This window comes from Phyllobates terribilis, unplaced genomic scaffold, assembly GCF_046119375.1.
Source record: "Phyllobates terribilis strain yellow unplaced genomic scaffold, ASM4611937v1 Scaffold_4__5_contigs__length_816908805, whole genome shotgun sequence".
Taxonomy (NCBI): domain Eukaryota; kingdom Metazoa; phylum Chordata; class Amphibia; order Anura; family Dendrobatidae; genus Phyllobates; species Phyllobates terribilis.
This window is the reverse complement of record NW_027362764.1, coordinates 463,892,350-463,913,775: the sequence shown is the minus strand read 5'-3', so window position 1 is coordinate 463,913,775 and position 21,426 is coordinate 463,892,350. Positions and strand designations below refer to the sequence as shown.

General features: G+C 43.8%; 1 protein-coding gene across 4 annotated transcripts in view; it reads right to left on the bottom strand.

Annotated features, from left to right (window-relative positions):
- Positions 1-21,426, bottom strand: part of RELCH (RAB11 binding and LisH domain, coiled-coil and HEAT repeat containing) — a 175,672-nt gene that overhangs the window by 53,192 nt on the left and 101,054 nt on the right. For all 4 annotated transcript variants that reach the window (XM_073678653.1, XM_073678655.1, XM_073678657.1 and 1 more), the window contains 6 exons: positions 18,713-18,869; positions 11,204-11,327; positions 9,125-9,173; positions 7,994-8,073; positions 7,729-7,835; positions 6,634-6,733 (listed from right to left, as the gene is read on the bottom strand). In XM_073678653.1, the coding sequence (XP_073534754.1) occupies positions 6,634-6,733; positions 7,729-7,835; positions 7,994-8,073; positions 9,125-9,173; positions 11,204-11,327; positions 18,713-18,869 (617 nt within the window). The remainder of the gene's footprint in view (positions 1-6,633; positions 6,734-7,728; positions 7,836-7,993; positions 8,074-9,124; positions 9,174-11,203; positions 11,328-18,712; positions 18,870-21,426) is intronic.

Below are 21,426 nucleotides of genomic sequence, written 5' to 3'. Positions count from 1 at the left end.
TCTGTAGCACCCAGTGAGTGAGTGTGTCTGTAGCACCGTGTGTGTGCGCGCGTGTCTGTAGCACCGTGTGTGTGCGCGCGTGTCTGTAGCACCGTGTGTGTGCGCGCGTGTCTGTAGCACCGTGTGTGTGCGCGCGTGTCTGTAGCACCGTGTGTGTGCGCGCGTGTCTGTAGCACCGTGTGTGTGCGCGCGTGTCTGTAGCACCCAGTGTGTGCGTGTGTCTGTAGCACCCAGTGTGTGCGTGTGTCTGTAGCACCCAGTGTGTGTGTGTGTGTGTGTGTGTGTCTGTAGCACCCAGTGTGTGTGTGTGTCTGTAGCACCCAGTGTGTGTGTGTGTCTGTAGCACCCAGTGTGTGTGTGTGTCTGTAGCACCCAGTGTGTGTGTGTGTCTGTAGCACCCAGTGTGTGTGTGTGTGTGTGTCTGTAGCACCCAGTGTGTGTGTGTCTGTAGCACCCAGTGTGTGTGTGTGTCTGTAGCACCCAGTGTGTGTGTGTCTGTAGCACCCAGTGTGTGTGTGTGTGTCTGTAGCACCCAGTGTGTGTGTGTCTGTAGCACCCAGTGTGTGTGTGTGTGTGTGTGTCTGTAGCACCCAGTGTGTGTCTGTAGCACCCAGTGTGTGTGTGTGTGTGTGTGTCTGTAGCACCCAGTGTGTGTGTGTGTCTGTAGCACCCAGTGTGTGCGTGTGTCTGTAGCATCCAGTGTGTGCGTGTGTCTGTAGCACCCAGTGTGTGTGTGTGTCTGTAGCACCCAGTGTGTGTGTGTGTCTGTAGCACCCAGTGTGTGTGTCTGTAGCACCCAGTGTGTGTGTGTCTGTAGCACCCAGTGTGTGTGTGTGTGTGTGTGTGTCTGTAGCACCCAGTGTGTGCGTGTGTCTGTAGCATCCAGTGTGTGTGTGTGTCTGTAGCACCCAGTGTGTGTGTGTGTGTCTGTAGCACCCAGTGTGTGTGTGTCTGTAGCACCCAGTGTGTGTGTGTGTGTGTGTCTGTAGCACCCAGTGTGTGCGTGTGTCTGTAGCATCCAGTGTGTGCGTGTGTCTGTAGCACCCAGTGTGTGTGTGTGTCTGTAGCACCCAGTGTGTGTGTGTGTGTGTGTGTGTGTCTGTAGCACCCAGTGTGTGTGTGTGTGTGTCTGTAGCACCCAGTGTGTGTGTGTGTGTGTGTCTGTAGCACCCAGTGTGTGTGTGTGTGTGTGTCTGTAGCACCCAGTGTGTGTGTGTGTGTGTCTGTAGCACCCAGTGTGTGTGTGTGTGTCTGTAGCACCCAGTGTGTGTGTGTGTGTGTCTGTAGCACCCAGGGTGTGTGTGTGTGTGTCTGTAGCACCCAGGGTGTGTGTGTGTGTGTCTGTAGCACCCAGGGTGTGTGTGTGTGTGTGTGTCTGTAGCACCCAGGGTGTGTGTGTGTGTCTGTAGCACCCAGTGTGTGTGTGTGTGTGTCTATAGCACCCAGTGTGTGTGTGTGTGTGTGTGTGTGTGTGTCTGTAGCACCCAGTGTGTGTGTGTGTGTGTGTCTGTAGCACCCAGTGTGTGTCTGTAGCACCCAGTGTGTGTGTGTGTGTGTGTGTCTGTAGCACCCAGTGTGTGTGTGTGTCTGTAGCACCCAGTGTGTGCGTGTGTCTGTAGCATCCAGTGTGTGCGTGTGTCTGTAGCATCCAGTGTGTGCGTGTGTCTGTAGCACCCAGTGTGTGTGTGTGTCTGTAGCACCCAGTGTGTGTGTGTGTCTGTAGCACCCAGTGTGTGTGTGTGTGTCTGTAGCACCCAGTGTGTGTGTGTGTGTCTGTAGCACCCAGTGTGTGTGTGTGTGTGTGTGTCTGTAGCACCGAGTGTGTGTGTGTGTGTGTCTGTAGCACCCAGTGTGTGTGTGTGTGTGTCTGTAGCACCCAGTGTGTGTGTGTGTGTGTCTGTAGCACCCAGTGTGTGTGTGTGTCTGTAGCACCCAGTGTGTGTGTCTGTAGCACCCAGTGTGTGTGTCTGTAGCACCCAGTGTGTGTGTCTGTAGCACCCAGTGTGTGTGTCTGTAGCACCCAGTGTGTGGCCTGGAACCTTGCAGCATGGGTGCAGTGAGGCATCAAGTTGCTCCCCCTATTGGTGCGCTTAGGCTTCAGCGGTGGTTGGCACATGGTTTTGCACGTTTTAGATCAGCGACCCACAGAGCTTGACTGTGACGTAGGTAGTGGGCTTTATACAGTCACTTCAAAATGTTAAACAGAGAACCTCATGTTCATTTTTGCTCAGCCGCAATAGATCAATGTTTGATTTTTGGGTGTTCAGACCATATCTTTTTGTCTACATTTATAGTGCATGTGTCTATAGCATGCGGTGTGTGTTTTTGTGTCTGTAGCATGCGGGGTATGTGTATATTATACAAGGTTTGTAGTATCCACAGGTAAAAATAATGAGCACAGATGAGTCTTTGTATAGGCAATCACCCAACAAATGAATAAAATTCTCATTTATCAGGCGATTGGATCGTTTTCCCGGAACAAAAGGATGATTCGGGGAAACAATATTGCACATGTAAACAGGACATGTGCTGCTGATAACATGATATTACAATGTATTGGCAATTGTTCTGTCCCTGTTATCCTTTGTTAGCCTGTATAAAAGAGGCCAATAAACAAGCACTGAACGACTTACATACAACTGATTGTCGCTTGTTAACAGTCTTGAAATCTGCTTGTGTAAATGCACCATAAATGTTTATGTACGGTACAATATGTTAGCAAAATGAAAAGTGGGACCCCAAATCCTAAGGGCCACATTATGTCAAAAACTGGCCCTGACCATGAAACATGCCCTTCTTTAAAGACAAATGCTTAACTATTGCTTCAAAAACACAGGTGAAACCATTTCATATTTTCAGCTGTATACCTTTCCTACAGATTGATTTATTGTATGCTAGCTGTTCTTGCCCTGCACTGTTTTGCCAAGTACACACTTTTTATTTTGATGCAGTGAGTTTACTTGTGAGTGTGCATTTAAGTGTGAACTATGAATACAGATCATTAGGGCAGGCGTTTCTTGAACTTGACCAATGAGCTCATGTCACTGCATAAAAGTTCTAGTTATTTAAAATTACCACATTTTTCAGACTTTAAGACGCACTCTTTGGCAAAAAAATTCTTGATAAAAAAATGACTGCGTTTTAGAGTCCGGAGGCAGTTTCTCATGATTGAGGAGAAAGTTGACAACAGCATCTTTCCCAATCACAAGAGAACTATACAGTGGCAGAGCTCTCTCCCCTCCAGTCTGAGGATAATCAGTCTGATTAGAGCACTGCAGGACAGAACGCACCAGAACCTGCATGGATCTGGCAGGTCCTGATTATCTGAAGAACTTCTCAAGTCATGTAATTCAGTCACATGCCTAAAAGGAACATCAAAATGTGTTAGTGTATACACAGTGTGCAGCAGAGGTGTGTGTGATGCTGTAGAAGACCTGTGCTGGTGTACTATGTGTGTAGCAGAGCTGTAAATGTGTGTAGCAGGGATGTATATGTATATAGAGTGTGCATGTACTGTGCATGCAGCAGAGCTGTGCATACGTGTGCGCTGCACAGAGCGTAGATAATGTGCGTGCTGTAAATACAGATGCTGCACAGGAACAATAACAATAGATCTATTGCCTCTGTATGCTACACTAGTGCATTAAAAATAGTAATATTAACCCCAGCATATATCTTTATACCACCACAGAAGTTTTAATTTGTAGCTAATGTTTTTCCTATTTTCTGCTGTCTAAACCTGGGGTGTGTCTTATAGGCTGAAAAATGTGTTATTTTCTTTGTCACATTCGGTAATCACTACTCACCTAACCATAAAAAGTAATGTAGCAGTCACACAGATGTGCATCACGGTCCAAGCACGGGTCTCCTGACCCAAACTTGACAGCCTCACCGGCATACATGGTTTGTACTTGACAGTGACACATGGATGCGTGATGGGGCATAAAGGAGTGCGGTCATATATGGCTAGTAATGAATCTGCTAGAATATCGTGGCCTCTTGCCATGTACCCTCTTGATTACTGTACACTTTATCCCCTTTATATGAATTCCCAATCTATATACAGTCCTGTTCTAGATTGAATAATTTGGCCATGCAGTGCTAATACTGCTATGCTACTACTACTATTACCACCCTCTGGTTCCCCATAACCATGAGAATATGATTATACTATATGATGCCCTCTCCTTTGGAGAAACCGGCCACCTTGGTATACCAATGATAAGGGGACTAAAAATCAGCAGATCAGCTATTTATACCTTTCATGTGTTGTCAAACTTTTATATAAAACTGAAGGGCAATTTAAAGTACTTATACTTCATGATATTTGCAGAGGCTGATGATCCCCTTACATATTTTTCAATTTTTAAGAAGTAGGCCACATTCACATGTTCAGTATTTTACATCAGTATTTGTGGCAAAAACCAGGAGTGGGTGATAAATACAGAAGTGGTGACTTGTTTCTATCATACTTTTCCTCTGATTGTAAGCCAAAACCAGGAATGAAACAAATACTGATGAGAAATACTGACCAAATACTGAACGTGTGAACATGGCCTTATAGTCCGATTGCTTCAAACGATCTACAAGCCTCTTCCTCGCTTACAAGTATCTTGTCCAGTTTCAGGTTAGCTTTTTCTTATGAATAGCGTTGAAAAAAACCAACGTACCATAAAACGTATACCTATCGAAACTTAATCACTAACTAAATGAAAGATGTGCAGAAAGAACTAGAACACCACACCCCTATATAATATTTTACTAATAACATATTCTCATACCAGGCACAAAGCCATCTTGACTTACAGGTTTTTTGGAAAGTCCCAGTGGCTGCACTCTCACTGAAGAACAAAGTACAAGGCTTCCTGAGCCGTGGACTGTCAACGACACCAACTACCTGTATAGTTCCCAGCAATAGTGGCCACAAAAAGGTTAATCTGGTAGATTTGCATGATTTGAAGGAGAAGTGGGCGGCTAATCAATTACTGCTCTACAAGAGGACTGGGATTTATAAAAAACAACTGTACACAGCTGGCAGCAAAGTGAGTTACCTGTGAACCAGTCAGTGAGCTTGTTCTGACAACAGGCTTGTAAGACGTGCCATTCTTCTAAGTGGATTTATGACCAAAATGAAGTTCACTGTTGAAGTGGTCATAAATCAGCTTAGAAGATATATAGGAGCTAGAGACTCTTGTCAGAATGGGCTCATTGATGGATTTGCAGTTCACTCATTCTTCAGCCTTCTAATAAAGATCCATACATTGTGGATATATTTTCTCACACAATTCCAAGGTTTCATGACCCGAAAACTAAATCTGATGCTGTCAATTAGGGTTTCAACACAGGGTCTTAATTGTGTAAATCTTTCCTTAAAGGGATTGTCCAGACTTAGAGTGACTACAGACTTGTGAATCCTCACATGGCAAGCATCGCGCGCTGTGAGGATTCTCCGATGCCAGTGGTCATGTGACAGCAGGTATGTGATTTACATACTCCCAGCCACAATCAGACGAGATGGGCGCGGCCTTGCTTAATGCAAGTGTATTGAGCGAGGCTGGAAACAGGCTAGTCGGAATGTGGCTGGGAGCATGATTATTGCAAACTGGGGGTCACGTGATCGCTGTACCAAGCACCGACACCGGAGAATCCTCACAGCGTGCAGTGTGCGCGATGTGCGGATTCACAAGTCTGCAGTCACATGGAGTTAATCAGCCATCACAATATGCTGTGGCAGAGTCCCATAGTCCTGCTGCTCCTATCAGAATAAAAACTCCTGCTATGATAGTAAAACATCTTTCTTCTAGATGCAGTGCTCATACTGGCCTAGACATGAAAAGTATCAAAAATATTGTAAGTGATGTAGTCACCCTACATTGTCTTTTCTTCACAGAGGATCTTCATTTAGCTAACCTTTCTCTGTAACGTATCCTCTCACTCATGTCACCCACCCCTGAACCATCTATAGCCGTGCTATGCATGTCTTATACACAGGATTCCATGTGCCGTCTCACACCTGATTGATAGGACAAAACCATGTTCCCACCATGTGCACACTAGGATTTACTTCTCCTTTACAGCAATAACATGGCACTGTTTGCTAAAATTCAGTTTTCCATTCACAAATACCCCAATATCCAAAGTCTTTCCCATGTCTGTTTAACTCATTGTTTACCATTTGATGTGCAATAGTGAACAGTAATGGGAGTTCTGTATTGGTCAGATATACACCAAAGTCTAAATGGGATGTTAATTCTAATATAAAACGGTCTTGTGTGTTACTAGCTGTACAGAGAATTATCTGCAAATATAGAAGTAAACTATAGGGAAAGAGAGCAAAGAAAACAGACTGCAAGTAAAGAGAAAGTGAAGGTTAGTCTGGTAAATAAATGCAAGAAAGGTCATAAAATCATCAAGGTCTCAGTGTTTGGGGCATTACAATGTTAATGATTTCAGACTAGATGAAGAGTCCTGATACTAGGAAATCATCTCATGAGAGGCCGCAAAGATAAGATCCCATAAGTCTGATTGAATTAACCCTTCACACAGTTTACATTTTCTTTCTGCTCCATCTCACAGTACCAGAGACACAAAGAAAACATCATGAAACAACAAGGAATTCTCTATAAGACTAACCTCAAACATTCTGGCTGCAGTACAGCGTACTAGTGCCGAGGTGTGAACAACCCCATACCAAAGCACCGTTAACAGCAGCTCGTGGTATGCGGGGTTAGTCCTGCGGGGAAATAAACCATTAATGACCTAACACACAAGGAGGGAAATGCACATAATGTGTTTATTACATTACATATTTAGTGTCACAGAATACAGAAAGAATGACTTTACAAACACTATATATTGCCTCATCTTTCTTTCCTTCTCCCACCTCATGGCTGTTGTATGCGCACAATATTCTGGACCAAAACATGGTGCGTGACTTTAAAAGAGTGGTTTATAAAACACCCAGCCTACAGTATTCTGAATGGATAGGACCGCCTGCTGTTCGGGGTGCCCACCTAGTGGCCAGAGTCAAGAGCAGCTAAAAAGAAGAGTTCTTAAGACTCGTTCAGACAAACAGGCTTTTGGTCCATGTGCATGATGGACCACACACGGGGCAAGATATAGCCCAAGAACAGAAACATGGGCGTTTTCCCACATGGAATAACAAAACACGAGGGGAAAAAAAAAAAAATTAAAAAAAAAAAAATCGCAGCATGCACTATATTGGCTTGTTTTCCAGACTCTTGCCGCCCATGGAGCAGTTAGAACCCAGCCTAACTCTGGGGAAGTAGCAAGACTGTGTATTACACAGAAAGGAGACTAGTTTGGATGAGACATATGTAAGGGCCGATGATGTGCTCCTTTACGGATTACAACTGACCACTGGGGATCCCTGCAGCAGATTCCCGTGATCTGATTAATATCAAGGGACCCTTCCAACAAATATAGATTGTCTCAAAGAATAAGTATCTAATGTAATCTATAGTGGAACCCAAGTATTCTATTCCCCTGCAACGCTGCCAAGTGAAAGATGAAGAATTACATAGTGCTCACGTTCCACTTTCTTTAAACCGATTCCTAACCATACGTTCAAAAATCAGTTTTCCCTCATCAAGTAAATCCAGATTAGCGTTTTACCACATTAAATATTTGTCAAATTGTATTCTTTACATGAAGGATGGACTGTGTCATGTTGAATTGGTACTAGACTGCCGTAACAGATTTACCTACCCAAGTTCTACGAAAGAGGCTTTTAGACTGTCTAGAGGCGCATGAGATAACGACAGCATGGTCATTACATCTTCAAGGAAACCAACAAGCAGCTTCCGATCTTCTTCCTAAAAATACAAAGGGACAAAACGTAGAAGACAGGCGATGATGGAACTAGACACTGAAATAGAGACTACCTGGCAGACGGGCAGTGGCGAGCGATACCAATAAGTCTGACATACTATTATGTCCATAAGCCGTGTTCACTTCCCTAGTGATGGCTTACCTGATTGTAGCATGTTAGCACTCCTGTAGCATAGATAGGGACTGTGGCTTTTGTTAGAACCCCATTACCTGCTGTGGCATCTAAGAGAGAAGATTGTATAGTGTTATTAAAGGGAAAGTGTCACCGGACTCATACAGCCTGAACCACGGGCAGCAGGGATCGCACACTGACTGCAGGCATGTTTTACTCTAAAAGGCTGCAGTGTTTCAGAGGAAACTTACTGTACTTGGAGAAGCCGGCAGAGGACTGCGTGTCTCAGCTGACTAGCACTAGGAGGGTTCTTAGCTGGCTTCTCCCCATTCTTGTTGATTGACAGGTCCCGCCTTACGTGCACACAGGAAATGTCAGTGAAAGGAATCGGGGTGGGGAGTAGCCGGATGGGGACCCGCCTCAGATTAGTCACTGAAACACACAGTCCGCAGATGACTTTTCACAGTATGTGTCTCATCTGACTAGTGAGAGGTTGGTACACAGCAGCATCTCTCCACCCCAAACCCTTTGAATGATCGCTCTCTATATGTGCACACACAGGGAGAGACCTGTCAGTCTCTGAGAGCGGGGTGGGGAAATGCCACCACAGGCTGGCTCTGTACTTGTCAGCCAAGACATGTTTTCTTTGGTTCGGGTCCCGTCAATCTAATAACAGGTTCCCTTAAAATAAATGACAATATTTCAAGCATGCATGTGTATGAAGATGGGGGTGGGTGGTGCTAGAGATAATGGAAAGCTGAATGAGATCTCAGCTAATCGCTGGAGCGGTATGGACGCCTAAGAGACCTAAAGTACATGAGACAAACTCAAATCTCCACAATAAGAAAGTGACATTTTCAGGACAGCTTTTTTAAACGTTAATGTGACTTGATAAAAACACAGCAGGGTAAAATGACAGCATTCACATATAGGTTCTAGTCCCCGCAACTGTGTAGTTACAGAACGGGTTTAACACCGCTTCTGTCTTCTCTTCTGCAGTCATAATAATAATAATAATAATATTATATTATATAGATGGCGCTCAATCCTGTCCGCCTGGCATGCCAGAGTTGTTGGGTCAGATCTGCCAGTCACTTGTGTCACAGTACTGGGTTACTTTACTCTATAATTGGGGCCTCTAGTAGCGGCATAAACACTTACCTATATTTTCCTCAGACAGCCTCAATATTTCCTGGAACTGTGGCTTTACCTAAAAATGACAATTTATAGCTGATTACTTTTAGTAAAATAATTATACTCACACCGGTCCAAACAAACAAAAGGTTTCCTATAGCACCAGACGTGATCTCTGTGCAATTAGCCTGTGGATCTACCATCACCCGGCCAATATCAGAGTCCAAGACACGGCCACAGCACTGAAATTAGCAAAAAACAGGCCTTTCCTATTCCACGTCCAATATAATGCATACCGTGAGCAGAAACAATAGAAGTTATGGCCAATTAAGAATGGCTTGACAAAGGCCGGTTGATGGGCTGAAATGTTGCTCGTTTCTGCTCACTGGGCACATTTTACCTGGAGTTGGAATAAAGGACTGCTTTTTGCTACAAGCGTTGATTCAGTGCAGAGGCCGTTTCTTACAATACATGCTTAAATGTAAGCAAGATCATCAAAAGATTGATCAAATCTTAGAGCTCCAATTATGATTGTAGAAAACTTTGGGGATTTCAGCATGCAGATCCCCACGTAAATATATTATCTGCCATGTCTTAATGGGGACCAGTCATGTGCAGAAATGCTTTTTACCTGCAGATATAGGTAAACAGAGTTTAAATCATGTCTGTCAGGCTTACTGCAGCAGCGGCTACAGGGAGAAAATAGAAGCTATATTCTCCCTGCAGAAGCTTACTTCTAGACATTGGAGAGGTGCAGGGAGCTGTTACAGTCACCCCTATTATACGCAATTCTAAGAGTGCATTGCAATCGCTCCCCAGCACACTGATTGACAGCCTGCTCTGCAGCATGTATGTGCAGTGTATGTATGCAGGGCAGACTGTCAAACAATGTGATGGAGAGCAATTACAACGTGCTCACTGTAAGCGCTATTTACCTGCGGATTACCACTATTTCTGCAGGTAAGTAGTATTTCTAGACATTACACGTTCACTTTAATAAGAAATGATCAGGTCCCTCAAGCCTGCCGAACTGTTACCATTACATTATATAGCGCTATTCTACTATTCATACCCTATCATGGATGTCGCAGTCAAGTAAGAAGAAGAATTTAACAAAAAAAAAAACTTTAATCCGATCACTCGGCTTATGTTAATGACTTAGCTCTATTACATCAGGGTGGGGCTTCAACCCAGCTGCAGACACGGTAATCAAGGACCGATAGGTGTGATTGATGGCAATGTCACTTGAAGTGCTGCCAGTGAGGAAGCCTTAAAAGGGAAGGTGCAGTGATTTTTATGTTTGTATTAATAATTATTGATTATATAATCAATTTTTTTTAATACAAAATTAATACTTTAATATTTACTTATTTCTTAATTTTTACATTAGCCACTGGAAGCTGCCATTTCCATTTGGGTGGTGGGTAAGTGTCTCAGCAGGACACTTACACACCTCCCTTTCGGCAGCCACGGCATAAGAGCCTGCGGCCAGACAGCAACCGTATGTCTTGCATTGAGGCCGCTTCTCCTGCCGCTTAGCTGTGACCTGGGCATGCCCCCTATGGGGCTTACAGCATTTGAGGCCACTACTGTTCCAGATGCAACACCCTGCTAGACTAGAGCCAAGTCATTAGCAAATGTCATTATAATAAAAGGCTTTTTGTACACTTATCCACATTTTATCCACGCAGGGACATAATAAAACTCATGAAAAAAGGCCTATATAAGGTGACCTTTTCTGAGAATTGAGGGTACTTGGCAGGTTCTCATTAAGACATTTTAGACGGTATAGTCCTATAAGGGTCTACTTATTCAACTACTTCTACACTTATCAATGAAGTTGGCCGGGCTCAAAGGTTGATCTAAATTTTTGATGACCTGCCAGCTTTTTTTTTTGCCACAGCCTCTTTGTTCTAGCAATAAGTGTGGGGGTCTCTACTTTGGTAACCCACTAGCTAGGTTCATGCTTCATATTTTCTTCAGTGGGCTATTTGTTTAAAATGTCAGATGAATAGATGGGAACAGAACCCATCGCCAATCTGTCAGCTGTTTTTTCGAAAACTTTACACAAGGCATAGAACAAAAAGAAAGGAAAACACTTTTTACCTTTGTGTTAGTAAAGATCTTCCCAAACGTTCTGCACAACCTCCAGAAATATCTTGAAAACTCATGAACGCAAGCTGTTGATGCAACATTGATGCGGCCCACGATCTCGATCAGTTGTGGTAATCTGCAAGCAAACAGATTGTTGTTTGTTATCAAAATCAAATTTTATTATCAGTATAAAAAAATACCATCTCGATTGTAGTTTCTAAGCTGATCAAGTGTCTTCAGAATATGTGAAAGGGACTTACAGGGACAAGGTGGCATAACTCTAGGAAGTTCTCTTAAATTTTAGTAGATGGGTTAGCCACCCATCAAGAATACAAAACCTTACAACTTGACATAAATAGGAGATGCTAAGATACCAGTGAGACACTAACAACTTGTAAGATACTGGGCGTATCTACTAGGACTGGTGTATTGCACAGCATTAGGCCGTTATGGTGTAGAATACTGAACACTAGCACTTTGTGAATGCTATTGGCAGTCGCATAACTAAAATGCCTCTGGCACTCTTCATGGACCCACTTAAAATTGCTAGCAAAAAAATTGATCGTAACTGTGACAGGGGTCATTCAGAAAACTTAGCTATATAGTCATTGCTGAAAGTGTTGGCACCCTTGAAACTGTTCTAGAAAATGAAGTATTTCTCCCAGAAAATTATTGCAATTACACATTTTGTTATGCCTGTTTATTTCCTTTGTGTATAATGGAACAATACCAAAAACGGCAAATTGGATAAACCCCCAAAAATGGTCCGAACAAAATTGTTGGCACCTTTCCAAAAATGTGGATAAACAACTTTGTTTCTAGCATGTGATGCTCGTTCAAAGTCACCTGTGGCAAGTAACAGGTGTGGACAATATGAAAATCACACCTGAAACCAGATAAAAAGGGGAGAAGGTAACTCCATCTTTGCATTGTGTGTGTGTGTGTGTGACACACTAACCATGAAGAACAGAAAGAGAAGAGAACTATCTGAAGACTTGAGAACCAAAATTGTTGAAAAATATCAACAAATCTCCAGAGATCTTGATGTCCCTTTGTCCATGGTGCATAACATAATCAAGAGGTTTGTAACCCATGTCACTGTAGCTAATCTTCCTGGACGTGGACAGCAGAGAAAAATTGATGAAAGTTTGTAACGCAGGATAGTTCGGCCCAATCAAGTTCCAAAGAAATTCAAGCTGTCCTGCAGGCTCAGAGTGCATCAGTGTCAGCCCAAACTATCCGAATGAATTTAAACGCTATGGCAGGAGACCCAGGAGGACCCCACTGCTGACACAGGTGTAAAAAAGTCATAAGTTACTTACCGTTAATGGGATTTGTTGGAGACCAGGACAGCACCATGAGAGAGGGGATCCGCCCACCAAGGACAGGAAACCTACAGGCTTAAAAGGGACATCCCTCTCTCTCGCCTCAGTTTGGATTACAGAGCATTGAGAGGACCACCAGGTTAGTAAACATAGCAAACAATCACAATACCACTATATCAAACGCCACCTAATAAGTGTGAAATCTTTAATTTAATAAACAAGGAGTGCACCCACAAACGTGAAGGGAGGGAATATAAGGGTGCTGTCATGGTCTCCAAAAAGTCCCGTTACCGGTAAGTAACTTATGACTTTATTGGCTGGAGCACCCTTCTCCCAAAGGTGAGGTCAGATGAAACACCCATAATATCCAGTCTATAGTGTCTATAGAAAGTAGATGGAGAAGACCAGGTAGCAGCCTTACATATATGTCTTCCATCGTGACACCAGTCTTCTCCGCCCAGGAGGTTGCCACTGCTCGGGTGGAGTGAACCTTCAACCCTCGTGGTACTTCCTCACCGCTGGATGCATAAGCTAGAGAAATAGCCTCCCTAATCCATCTAGCTATGGTGGACTTTGTGACTTAAAGCCTTTCCTAACTCCTTGGTAGGATATAAATAAAGAACTGTCTCTCCTAAAATCTTTGGTGACCAAGAGGTACCTAATCACACATCTCCTCACATCTAATGTATGAAACTCCACTACTTTCTGGGTACTTGGATCAGGACAGAAAGAGGGCAGGATTACTTCGAAACGGGAAGCTACTTTAGGGAGATAAGCGGAATCAGGTTTAAGAATTATTCGATAATCCGGGATCTGATTAAAGGGTAAGGCAAAAGACCGAGCCTGAATATCACTAATCCACCTAGCAGATGTTAAAGCTATCAGAAGCGCTGTTTTAAGGGAGAGGGACTTAACTATTGGCTCAAAAGGTGAACTGGTTAAGGCTTTTAGTACCAAATTTAGATCCCAGGTTACGAATTTGCTTTTGATGATGGGTCTGGATCTAAACGCGGCTTTAATAAAACGAGAAATCCAATAATTTTTCGCCAGATCACAAGAATATAAGGCGCCTAAGGCAGAAACTTGAACTTTTAGGGTATTAGTGGCTAACCCTAGCTCAAGACCTTTTTGTAAAAACTCTAAAATTTTACCTATTGGTGCCCCCTCACCAACCCTGGAACTGGAAAAGGACAAGAATTTCTTTCAAGTTCTAGCATAAATTCTAGTTGTAACAGGTTTTCTGCTACGCATTAGGGTAGCTACTAGGCCTTGAGAGAACCCTTTCCATCTTAACAGCGACCTTTCAATTTCCATACCGTCAAGTGGAGGCCAGACGCTTGAGGATGGACTACTGGACCCTGGAAGAGGAGATCTGGAACCTCGGGCAGGACCCAAGGATCTGAGACGGACATGCTCCTAAGGATTGAGAACCAGGGCCTCCTGGGCCAAAAGGGTGCGACCAGCAGAACCCTCGCCTTGTCCTCCCTGATCTTCCTTATGACCATGGGAAGAAGAGTCAACGGGGGAAAGGCATAGGCCAGGCTGAAATCCCAAGGTATCAGGAGAGCGTCCACTGTCGGGGGATTTTCTCTGGGATTTAGGGAACAGAAGAGCCTTGTCTTTCAATTTAGTCTTGTGGCAAACAGGTCTACCACCGGAGGCCCCCATCTTCGGACTATTTGGGAGAAAATGCCCTGTTTTAGTTCCCATTCTCCCCGTCTCAGAGGATAGCGGCTTAAGTAGTCTGCCTTTGTATTTTCTTTTCCCTTTATATGAAGGGCCGTTAAGGAAAGAAGATGACATTCCGTGATCTGAAAGAGATGATCCGTCACTCTTATCAGTGACCTTGACCGTGTACCCCCCTGGTGGTTCACGTAAGCTACCGTGATTCTATTGTCCGAAAGGATCTTTACATTTTTGTTTTGGAGAAAGACTAAGAAATAATTAATCGCCTTGACTACCGCTAGCAACTCTTTGGTGTTGGAGGAGAGACTCATTTCAATATTTGACCAGGACCCCTGGGCCACCATATCTCCTAAATGGGCTCCCCACCCACTGGAACTTACATCGGTGGTAATTGTTCTAGTGGTTCTAAGCACCCAGGGAACTCCTCAAGATAGGTTTGCCTCATCTTCCCACCACTGTAAGGACTCAACTGACTGGGGTGACAAGGACATCTTCCCTTCCAGGTGTCCCTTCAACAAAACTTCATTATGCAGCACGTCCCACTGTAGAACTCTAGACTGGTGTTGTGCCCACAGAACCCCAGGGAAACATGACATTGCTGCTCTAAGGGACATGAACGGATTTGATACTGGCTTTCTCACCTGATCCCTAACACTTTGTGTTTTGGCTTCCAGGAGGTAACATACCCAAGAATCTGAATCCAGCATAATACCTAAAAATTGCTGAATTTTCGTGGACACTAGCCTAGATTTTTTCAAATTAAGCACTGAGCCAAGACTCTCTAAGATGGTGATCACTACTTTTAGGTGTATTATATTGGAAGGCAGAATTTCCAACTATCAAGAAATCATCCAAGGGATAATCAAGATATCATGTTCCCTGACATGAGCCATGACCTCCGCTAGAACTTTAGTAAATACCCGGGGGGCTATGGCCAAACCGAAAGGCAGGGCCCTATACTGGAAATGCTTGATTACCCCATCAATGACCAACACCACCCTAAGGTACTTCTGGTAATCTACATGGATAGGTACATGGTAATAGGCATCTTTTAAATCTAATACTACCATGTATCAGCCTTGAAACAGCAACTTTATTGTTGATTTGACAGATTCCATTTTGAAGGTGGGAATTATCAAGAACTTATTAAGTGCTTTCAAGTTAATGATACACCTGAAAGAACCGTCCGGCTTAAAGACCAGAAAGAGAGGAGAGTAAAATCCCAACCCTCTTTCGGACGTTGGAACTTCCACAAGGACTGCTTTATGAACCAAGTCCAGCACCTCCTTTTGTAGGGCCAACTGTTCCGATATTGAAGAACCAACCGGGGTCAGGATAAATCTCCCACGAGGAATCGCCTGGAACTCGAACCTCAGACCCGAACCTATCAGATCAAGGATCCAGTTACTGGCTGAAATACTTGTCCAGGCAGGTAAGAAGCCCATCAGCCTCCCCCCTACCTGGGCTACGAGTCATTGACTCGACTTCCAGGGTTCCCGAGTAGAAGAAGAAGCACCGAATAGAAGACCTCTACCTTTTGGCTTGCGGTCTTCCCATTTATCCTGATCCCTCTGTGGCCTTTTACGTACAAATCTTCTCCTGCGAAAAGACCATTTATACGGAGGCACGGACAGGCTAGGGAAACCTTTTTTCCTGTTGCTTGCTTTATCCAAGATTTCATCCAGAACTGGGACAAAGAGAAGTTCCACTTCACAAAGTATAGCACACAGTCTAGTTCTGGCTTGCATGTCTCCTGGCCAACACTTAAGCCACAGGGCTCTACGGGCTGCATTGGACATAGAGACTGATCTAGCAACCAACCTGAGTCTGCGGAGGCATCCACTAGGAAAGCCGTTGCCCCCTGCATGAGAGGGACTATAGATAAAATCTCCTTCCTGGATGTATTACTTTTCAGGTGGGATTCAAGCTGTTCTAGCCATATCATCAAAGACCTAGCCGTACAAGTTGCAGCAATTGCCGGCTTTAAATCTCCAGCAGTTGTTTCCCAGGTGCCTTTGAGAAATACATCCGCTTTTCTGTCTAATGTTTCCTTAAGGGACCCCATATCATCAAAGGGGAGGGATGACTTCCTAGATGCCTTTGTTATAGCTGCATCTAGCCTTGGAGCCTTCTCCCAGGAGGAAGAGGCCGAGTCCTCAAAGGGATATTTTCTTTTAAAGAACAGGGGGAGAGAACCCTTTCTTTCCGGCCTTTTCGATGCTCTATGGATCAGATCTTGAAGTTTATCATTAAATGGAAAACATCTTTTCCTCTGTCCCAGTCCCCTGAACATAACGTCCTGGACTGATTTCTCTGGTCTGGAATCCGTAATGCCCGTAGTCGAGCGAACCGCCTTAATCAGACCGTCAATTTTATTCAGTGGAAAACAGTGCTGACCTAACCTCCGACTTTACCAAGGATATCAAGCCTGAGGCAAAACTAGGGGTCTCGTCTGCCAGAGTCTGGTTTATACAGGACTGGCACAGTCTTTTGGGATACGAGTCCGCCAATACAGCCTTACACATTCTTTGTGTTTAGACTTGGAGATACACTCCTTCCCCTAATAACAGACAAGAAGAAGGGACACTTTCTTACCAAGTGAACTTTCTCGAAGATCACTTATCCAGACGGCTCAAAGGGCTGGTACCGGTTTGGAGAAAGGACCTTTCTCAGCCGGGGGATCGTCCCTGGAGGCTGCAGATTCGTCCATCCTGCTGGAGCTATGGTGACTGGACCTGGTCGCAGATCTTTGCCATCCTGAAGACCGGGAGTTACCGGTGACTAAAGGGGGTCGTGTCTCCTGGGGCTCCCCAAGCGGCCGCTGAGATGGCGAAAGCGGCGGCCGCTAGATTTGCTGCTGCTGTTGCTGCTCACTTTCAGACTCCATTTACTGACAGAGCCAGAAGTAGCTGGGAAGCCTGGAGCAATGGTGCTTAAATGCTTATATAGCAGCACCTGCTCCACATTTTTTTTTTCCCATTACTGCCAATGCCAGGTGCGATTGCTCACTAGGCGCGCCATCTATTGGCCATAGGGGCTATTGCAGCGCTCCTTCCGGCGTCTGCACACACTTGGCCAGAACTTCCTGGTTTGGTTACGTGAATGCCTAGGAGCACAGTGGCGTCATCAAGAAGCGCCCCCAGCCATACAGAGAGACAAGAAGCGTGCGGCTCCGCCGCATTAAGCGGCACTGAGTACCCCACAGAGGCACTGCTCTTGCATCAGCGCAATTTTGGGGCTGCCAACCCCAGACAGGGGCGCAGCTCCTTATCCAATGTCCTGCGAAGTTGGGGCTGCCCACCCCAGACAAGGGCGCAGCCCCACGATGCTGTGCCATTAGTATGATGTTGGGGCTGCCGACCCCAGATAGGGGCGCAGACTCTGCTGAAACCTGGAACCACAAGATGCCAGGGCTGTCACCCCAGACAGGGGCGCAGCTCCACGGCTACTGCCACAAAGCGATGCCGGAGCTGCCGACCCCAGACAGGGGCGCTGCTTGATAGCCCGCTTCCTCGGAATCCGGACATCTTCAACAGGTAAGCCTGTCACAGGTTCCCTCCATCAAGGACAGGAAATCAAACTGAGGCGAGAGAGAGAGGGCCGCCCCTTTTAAGCCTGTAGCTTTCCTGTTCTTGGTGGGCGGATCCCCTCTCTCGTGGTGTTGTCATGGTTAAGATAGAGCTTTTTGGTAAAGCACATCATTCTACTGGTTTACCGAAAACGGAATGAAGCCTACAAAGAAAAGATCACACTACTTGCAAATATGGTACTGTACACCAGGACAATGACCCTAAACAGACTTCAAGAAGCACCCAAACATGGATGGGAACAAAGCGCTGGAGAGTTCTGAAGTGTACAGCAATGGGTCCAGATCTAAATCCCTTTGAACACCTGTAGAGATAATTGGTGTTGGGAGAAGACACCCTTCAAATACAAGAGACCTGGAGCAGTTTGCAAAAGAAGAGAGGTCCAAAATTCCAGTTGAGAATTGTAAGAAGCTTGTTGATTGTTATAGGAAGCGAGTGATTGCAGTTATTTATTCCAAAGGGTGTGCAACCAAATATTAAGTTGAGGGTGCCAACAATTTTGTATGGCCCATTTTTGGAGTTTTGTGTGAAATTATGTCCAATTTGCCTTTCTTTCCCTCTGTTTTTTTGTGTTGTTCCAATACAAACAATGGAAATAAACAGGTGTATAACAAAATATGTGTAATCGCAATACTTTTCTGGGAGAAATACTTCATTTTCTGGAACAATTTCACGTGTGCCAACACTTTTGGCCATGACTGTATATAATTTGAAATCTTTTCTATTAAAATCAGAAGAAATTTGGGCAATGGTGACATGCAACTACTACTCTCCTGTAACCACCATCTAATCAAGTGCAGACAGGTTATTTAGTGTTCATACATTACTTATTAGGGAGGTTACAGTTAAAGAAAAACTATTTCATGTAGCAAAAATAATAATATTTAATGAAACATTGAAAATAATCAGGAAAACCAACTCACAGTTGATTAACAACCCAAAGTAAACTTTCCCAGCCAGTGGTTCCCTCGTGCTCCAGCTGGTGGTCATAAAGCTGTAGTAGTACAGCCAGCTGCTCACGGCTGCCAACTATGGTCGCTACATCCTGGAGAGGTGATATAGGGCGCGGAAAGCGAGTCACTGTGAAAAATGACCAGGGACAAAACAAAAAAGCGTTAGCCACGACTAATGATAACCATGGGGATTTCCATTTAAGTCAACTAAAAGAAAGACTTAACAGGTTAACATATTATCATCTGAATGTTCCAAGCTACATAATTACGAAAGTACATAGAAAGGGTCAACAGAAGGGCGCACAGCTACAGAGGGACTTTTCTACGGTGTGATCAATAGTTACACAGAAAGGCAGAAAAAGCGTGCAACAATTCAGAGACGTAACGAACACAAATCATTTGTCCCACTGGGCATCCAGGACGCTGGTCGTGTAAGGACGCAAGCACCTCATGGAGACAGACCAAAAGCCACAACCAACCATCACAACATACACAGAAGTTGTGCTCTGTATGAATACTGTCACTGTGCTACAAAATTTTGGATTTTTTTCACTACATAAATAAAAAAGAACCTACGGTATATGTTTGGTATCTGCAAACTCTTATTCCCCTGGAGAATCATAATAACAGGTCATTTTTAGCATTTAGTGACCATGGTAAAAAAAACTAAAAACAATTGTGGAATTGCACTTTTTTGCAATTTCACCACACTTGGAATTTTTTTCCCGTTTTCCAGTACACTGTATGGGAAAATCAATGATGTCGTTCAAAAGTAGAACTTGTCCCGCAAAAAACAAGCCCTCACATGGCCATACTGACAGAGCCATAAGTTTTTTATTTTCCGGGAATAAGGAGCAAAAAAACAAAAAACAGAAGATGGAAAAGGGGTAAAAGAAAATATATACACACACACATTTTTTTTTTTTTTTTTTTTTACATAAATACACATACATGTGCATCTCACAAAATTAGAATATCATCAAAAAGTTGATTTATTTTGGTTCTTAAATACAAAAAGTGAAACATTATATAGAATAATTACAAACAGAGTGATCCATTTCAAGTGTTTATTTCTGTTAATGTTGAGGATTATGGCTTACAGCCAATGAAAACACAGAAGTTATTATCTCAGTAAATTAAAATTTTTAACAAAAAACACCTGCAAAGGCTTCATAAGTGTTTAAAAAGGTCCCTTAGTCTGTTTCAGTAGGCTCCACAATCATGGGGAAGACTACTGACTTGACAAATGTCCAGAAGGCAGTCATTGACACACTCCTCAAGGTCCCAAAGTTCCAATTTTCATTTGGAAATCAAGGTCCCAGAGTCTGGAGGAAGAGTGGAGAGGCCACAATGCAAGCGGCTTGAGGTCTAGTGTGAAGTTTCCACAATCAGTGATGGTTTGGGGAGCCATGTCATCTGCTGGTGTAGGTCCACTGTGTTTTATGAAGACCAAAGTCAGCGCAGCCGTCTACCAGGAAATTTTAGAGCACTTCATGCTTCCCTCTGCCGACAAGCTTTTTGGAGATGGAAATTTCATTCTCCAGCAGGACTTGGCACCTGTCCACACTGCGAAAAGTACCAATACCTGGTTTAAAAACAACAGTATCACTGTGCTTGATTGGCCACCAAACTCGCCTGACCTTAACCCCATAGAGAATCTATGGGGTATTGTCAAGAGGAAGATGAGAGACACCAGACCCAACAATGGAGACGAGCTGAAGGCTGCTATCAAAGCAACCTGGGCTTCCATAACACCTCAGCAGTGCCACAGGCTGATCGCCTCCATGCCACGCCGCATTGATGCAGTAATTGATGCAAAAGGAGCCCCGACCAAGTATTGAGAGCATTTACTGAACATACATTTCAGTAGGCCAACATTTCAGATTTTAAAAATATTTTCCAAGCTGTTATAAAGTATTCTAATTTACTGAGATAATGACTTTTGTGTTTTCATTGGCTGTAAGCCATAATCATCAACATTAACAGAAATAAACACTTGAAATAGATCACTCTCTTTGTAATGACTCCATATAATATATGAGTTTCACTTTTTGTATTGAAGAACTGAAATAAAATTAACTTTTTTTTAGGTTACACAAAATGTAAATGTAATTTGATAATCTTTGCATTTCACGGCAGAGCCACAACTGAAAGTTATACCCTGAATGAGAATCCCAAAGTTAAATAAAAATTAAGTTATGATGCCAAACTTTCCATAGATCCATTATTACATCTTTTTTGCAGCGGCTTTGAATTGGTCATTGAAGTTACAATCAATAGAATAAGCAGATTCAAGTGGGGACAGAAATCCCCTTTTCTGGCAATCAGTGAGGGTCTCAGTGGTGCTATAAAGAACCCTTGGCAATGAACAAGACGACATTTCATATTAGACACTGGGATGTAGCTCAGCATAAATGCATCTAACTTTTCCCAAGCGTACACACAGTGCACACCATACAATTGCCAGAAATGGAAACCATCTTGTTAATTAACTTGGACAGAAAAAAAACATGATTACAACAGTGCTGGCTTTATCAGGTTACAGAAACATAGTGCAGATATAGCATGAAGTTTATTGAACAGATAATTTGGCAGAAGAGTAATGGAACAATTAATATAGTAAGTGCACAGAACATTAGATCTACTGTCACAGGGCAAATAAAGCAACTTGAAACATATCGGGG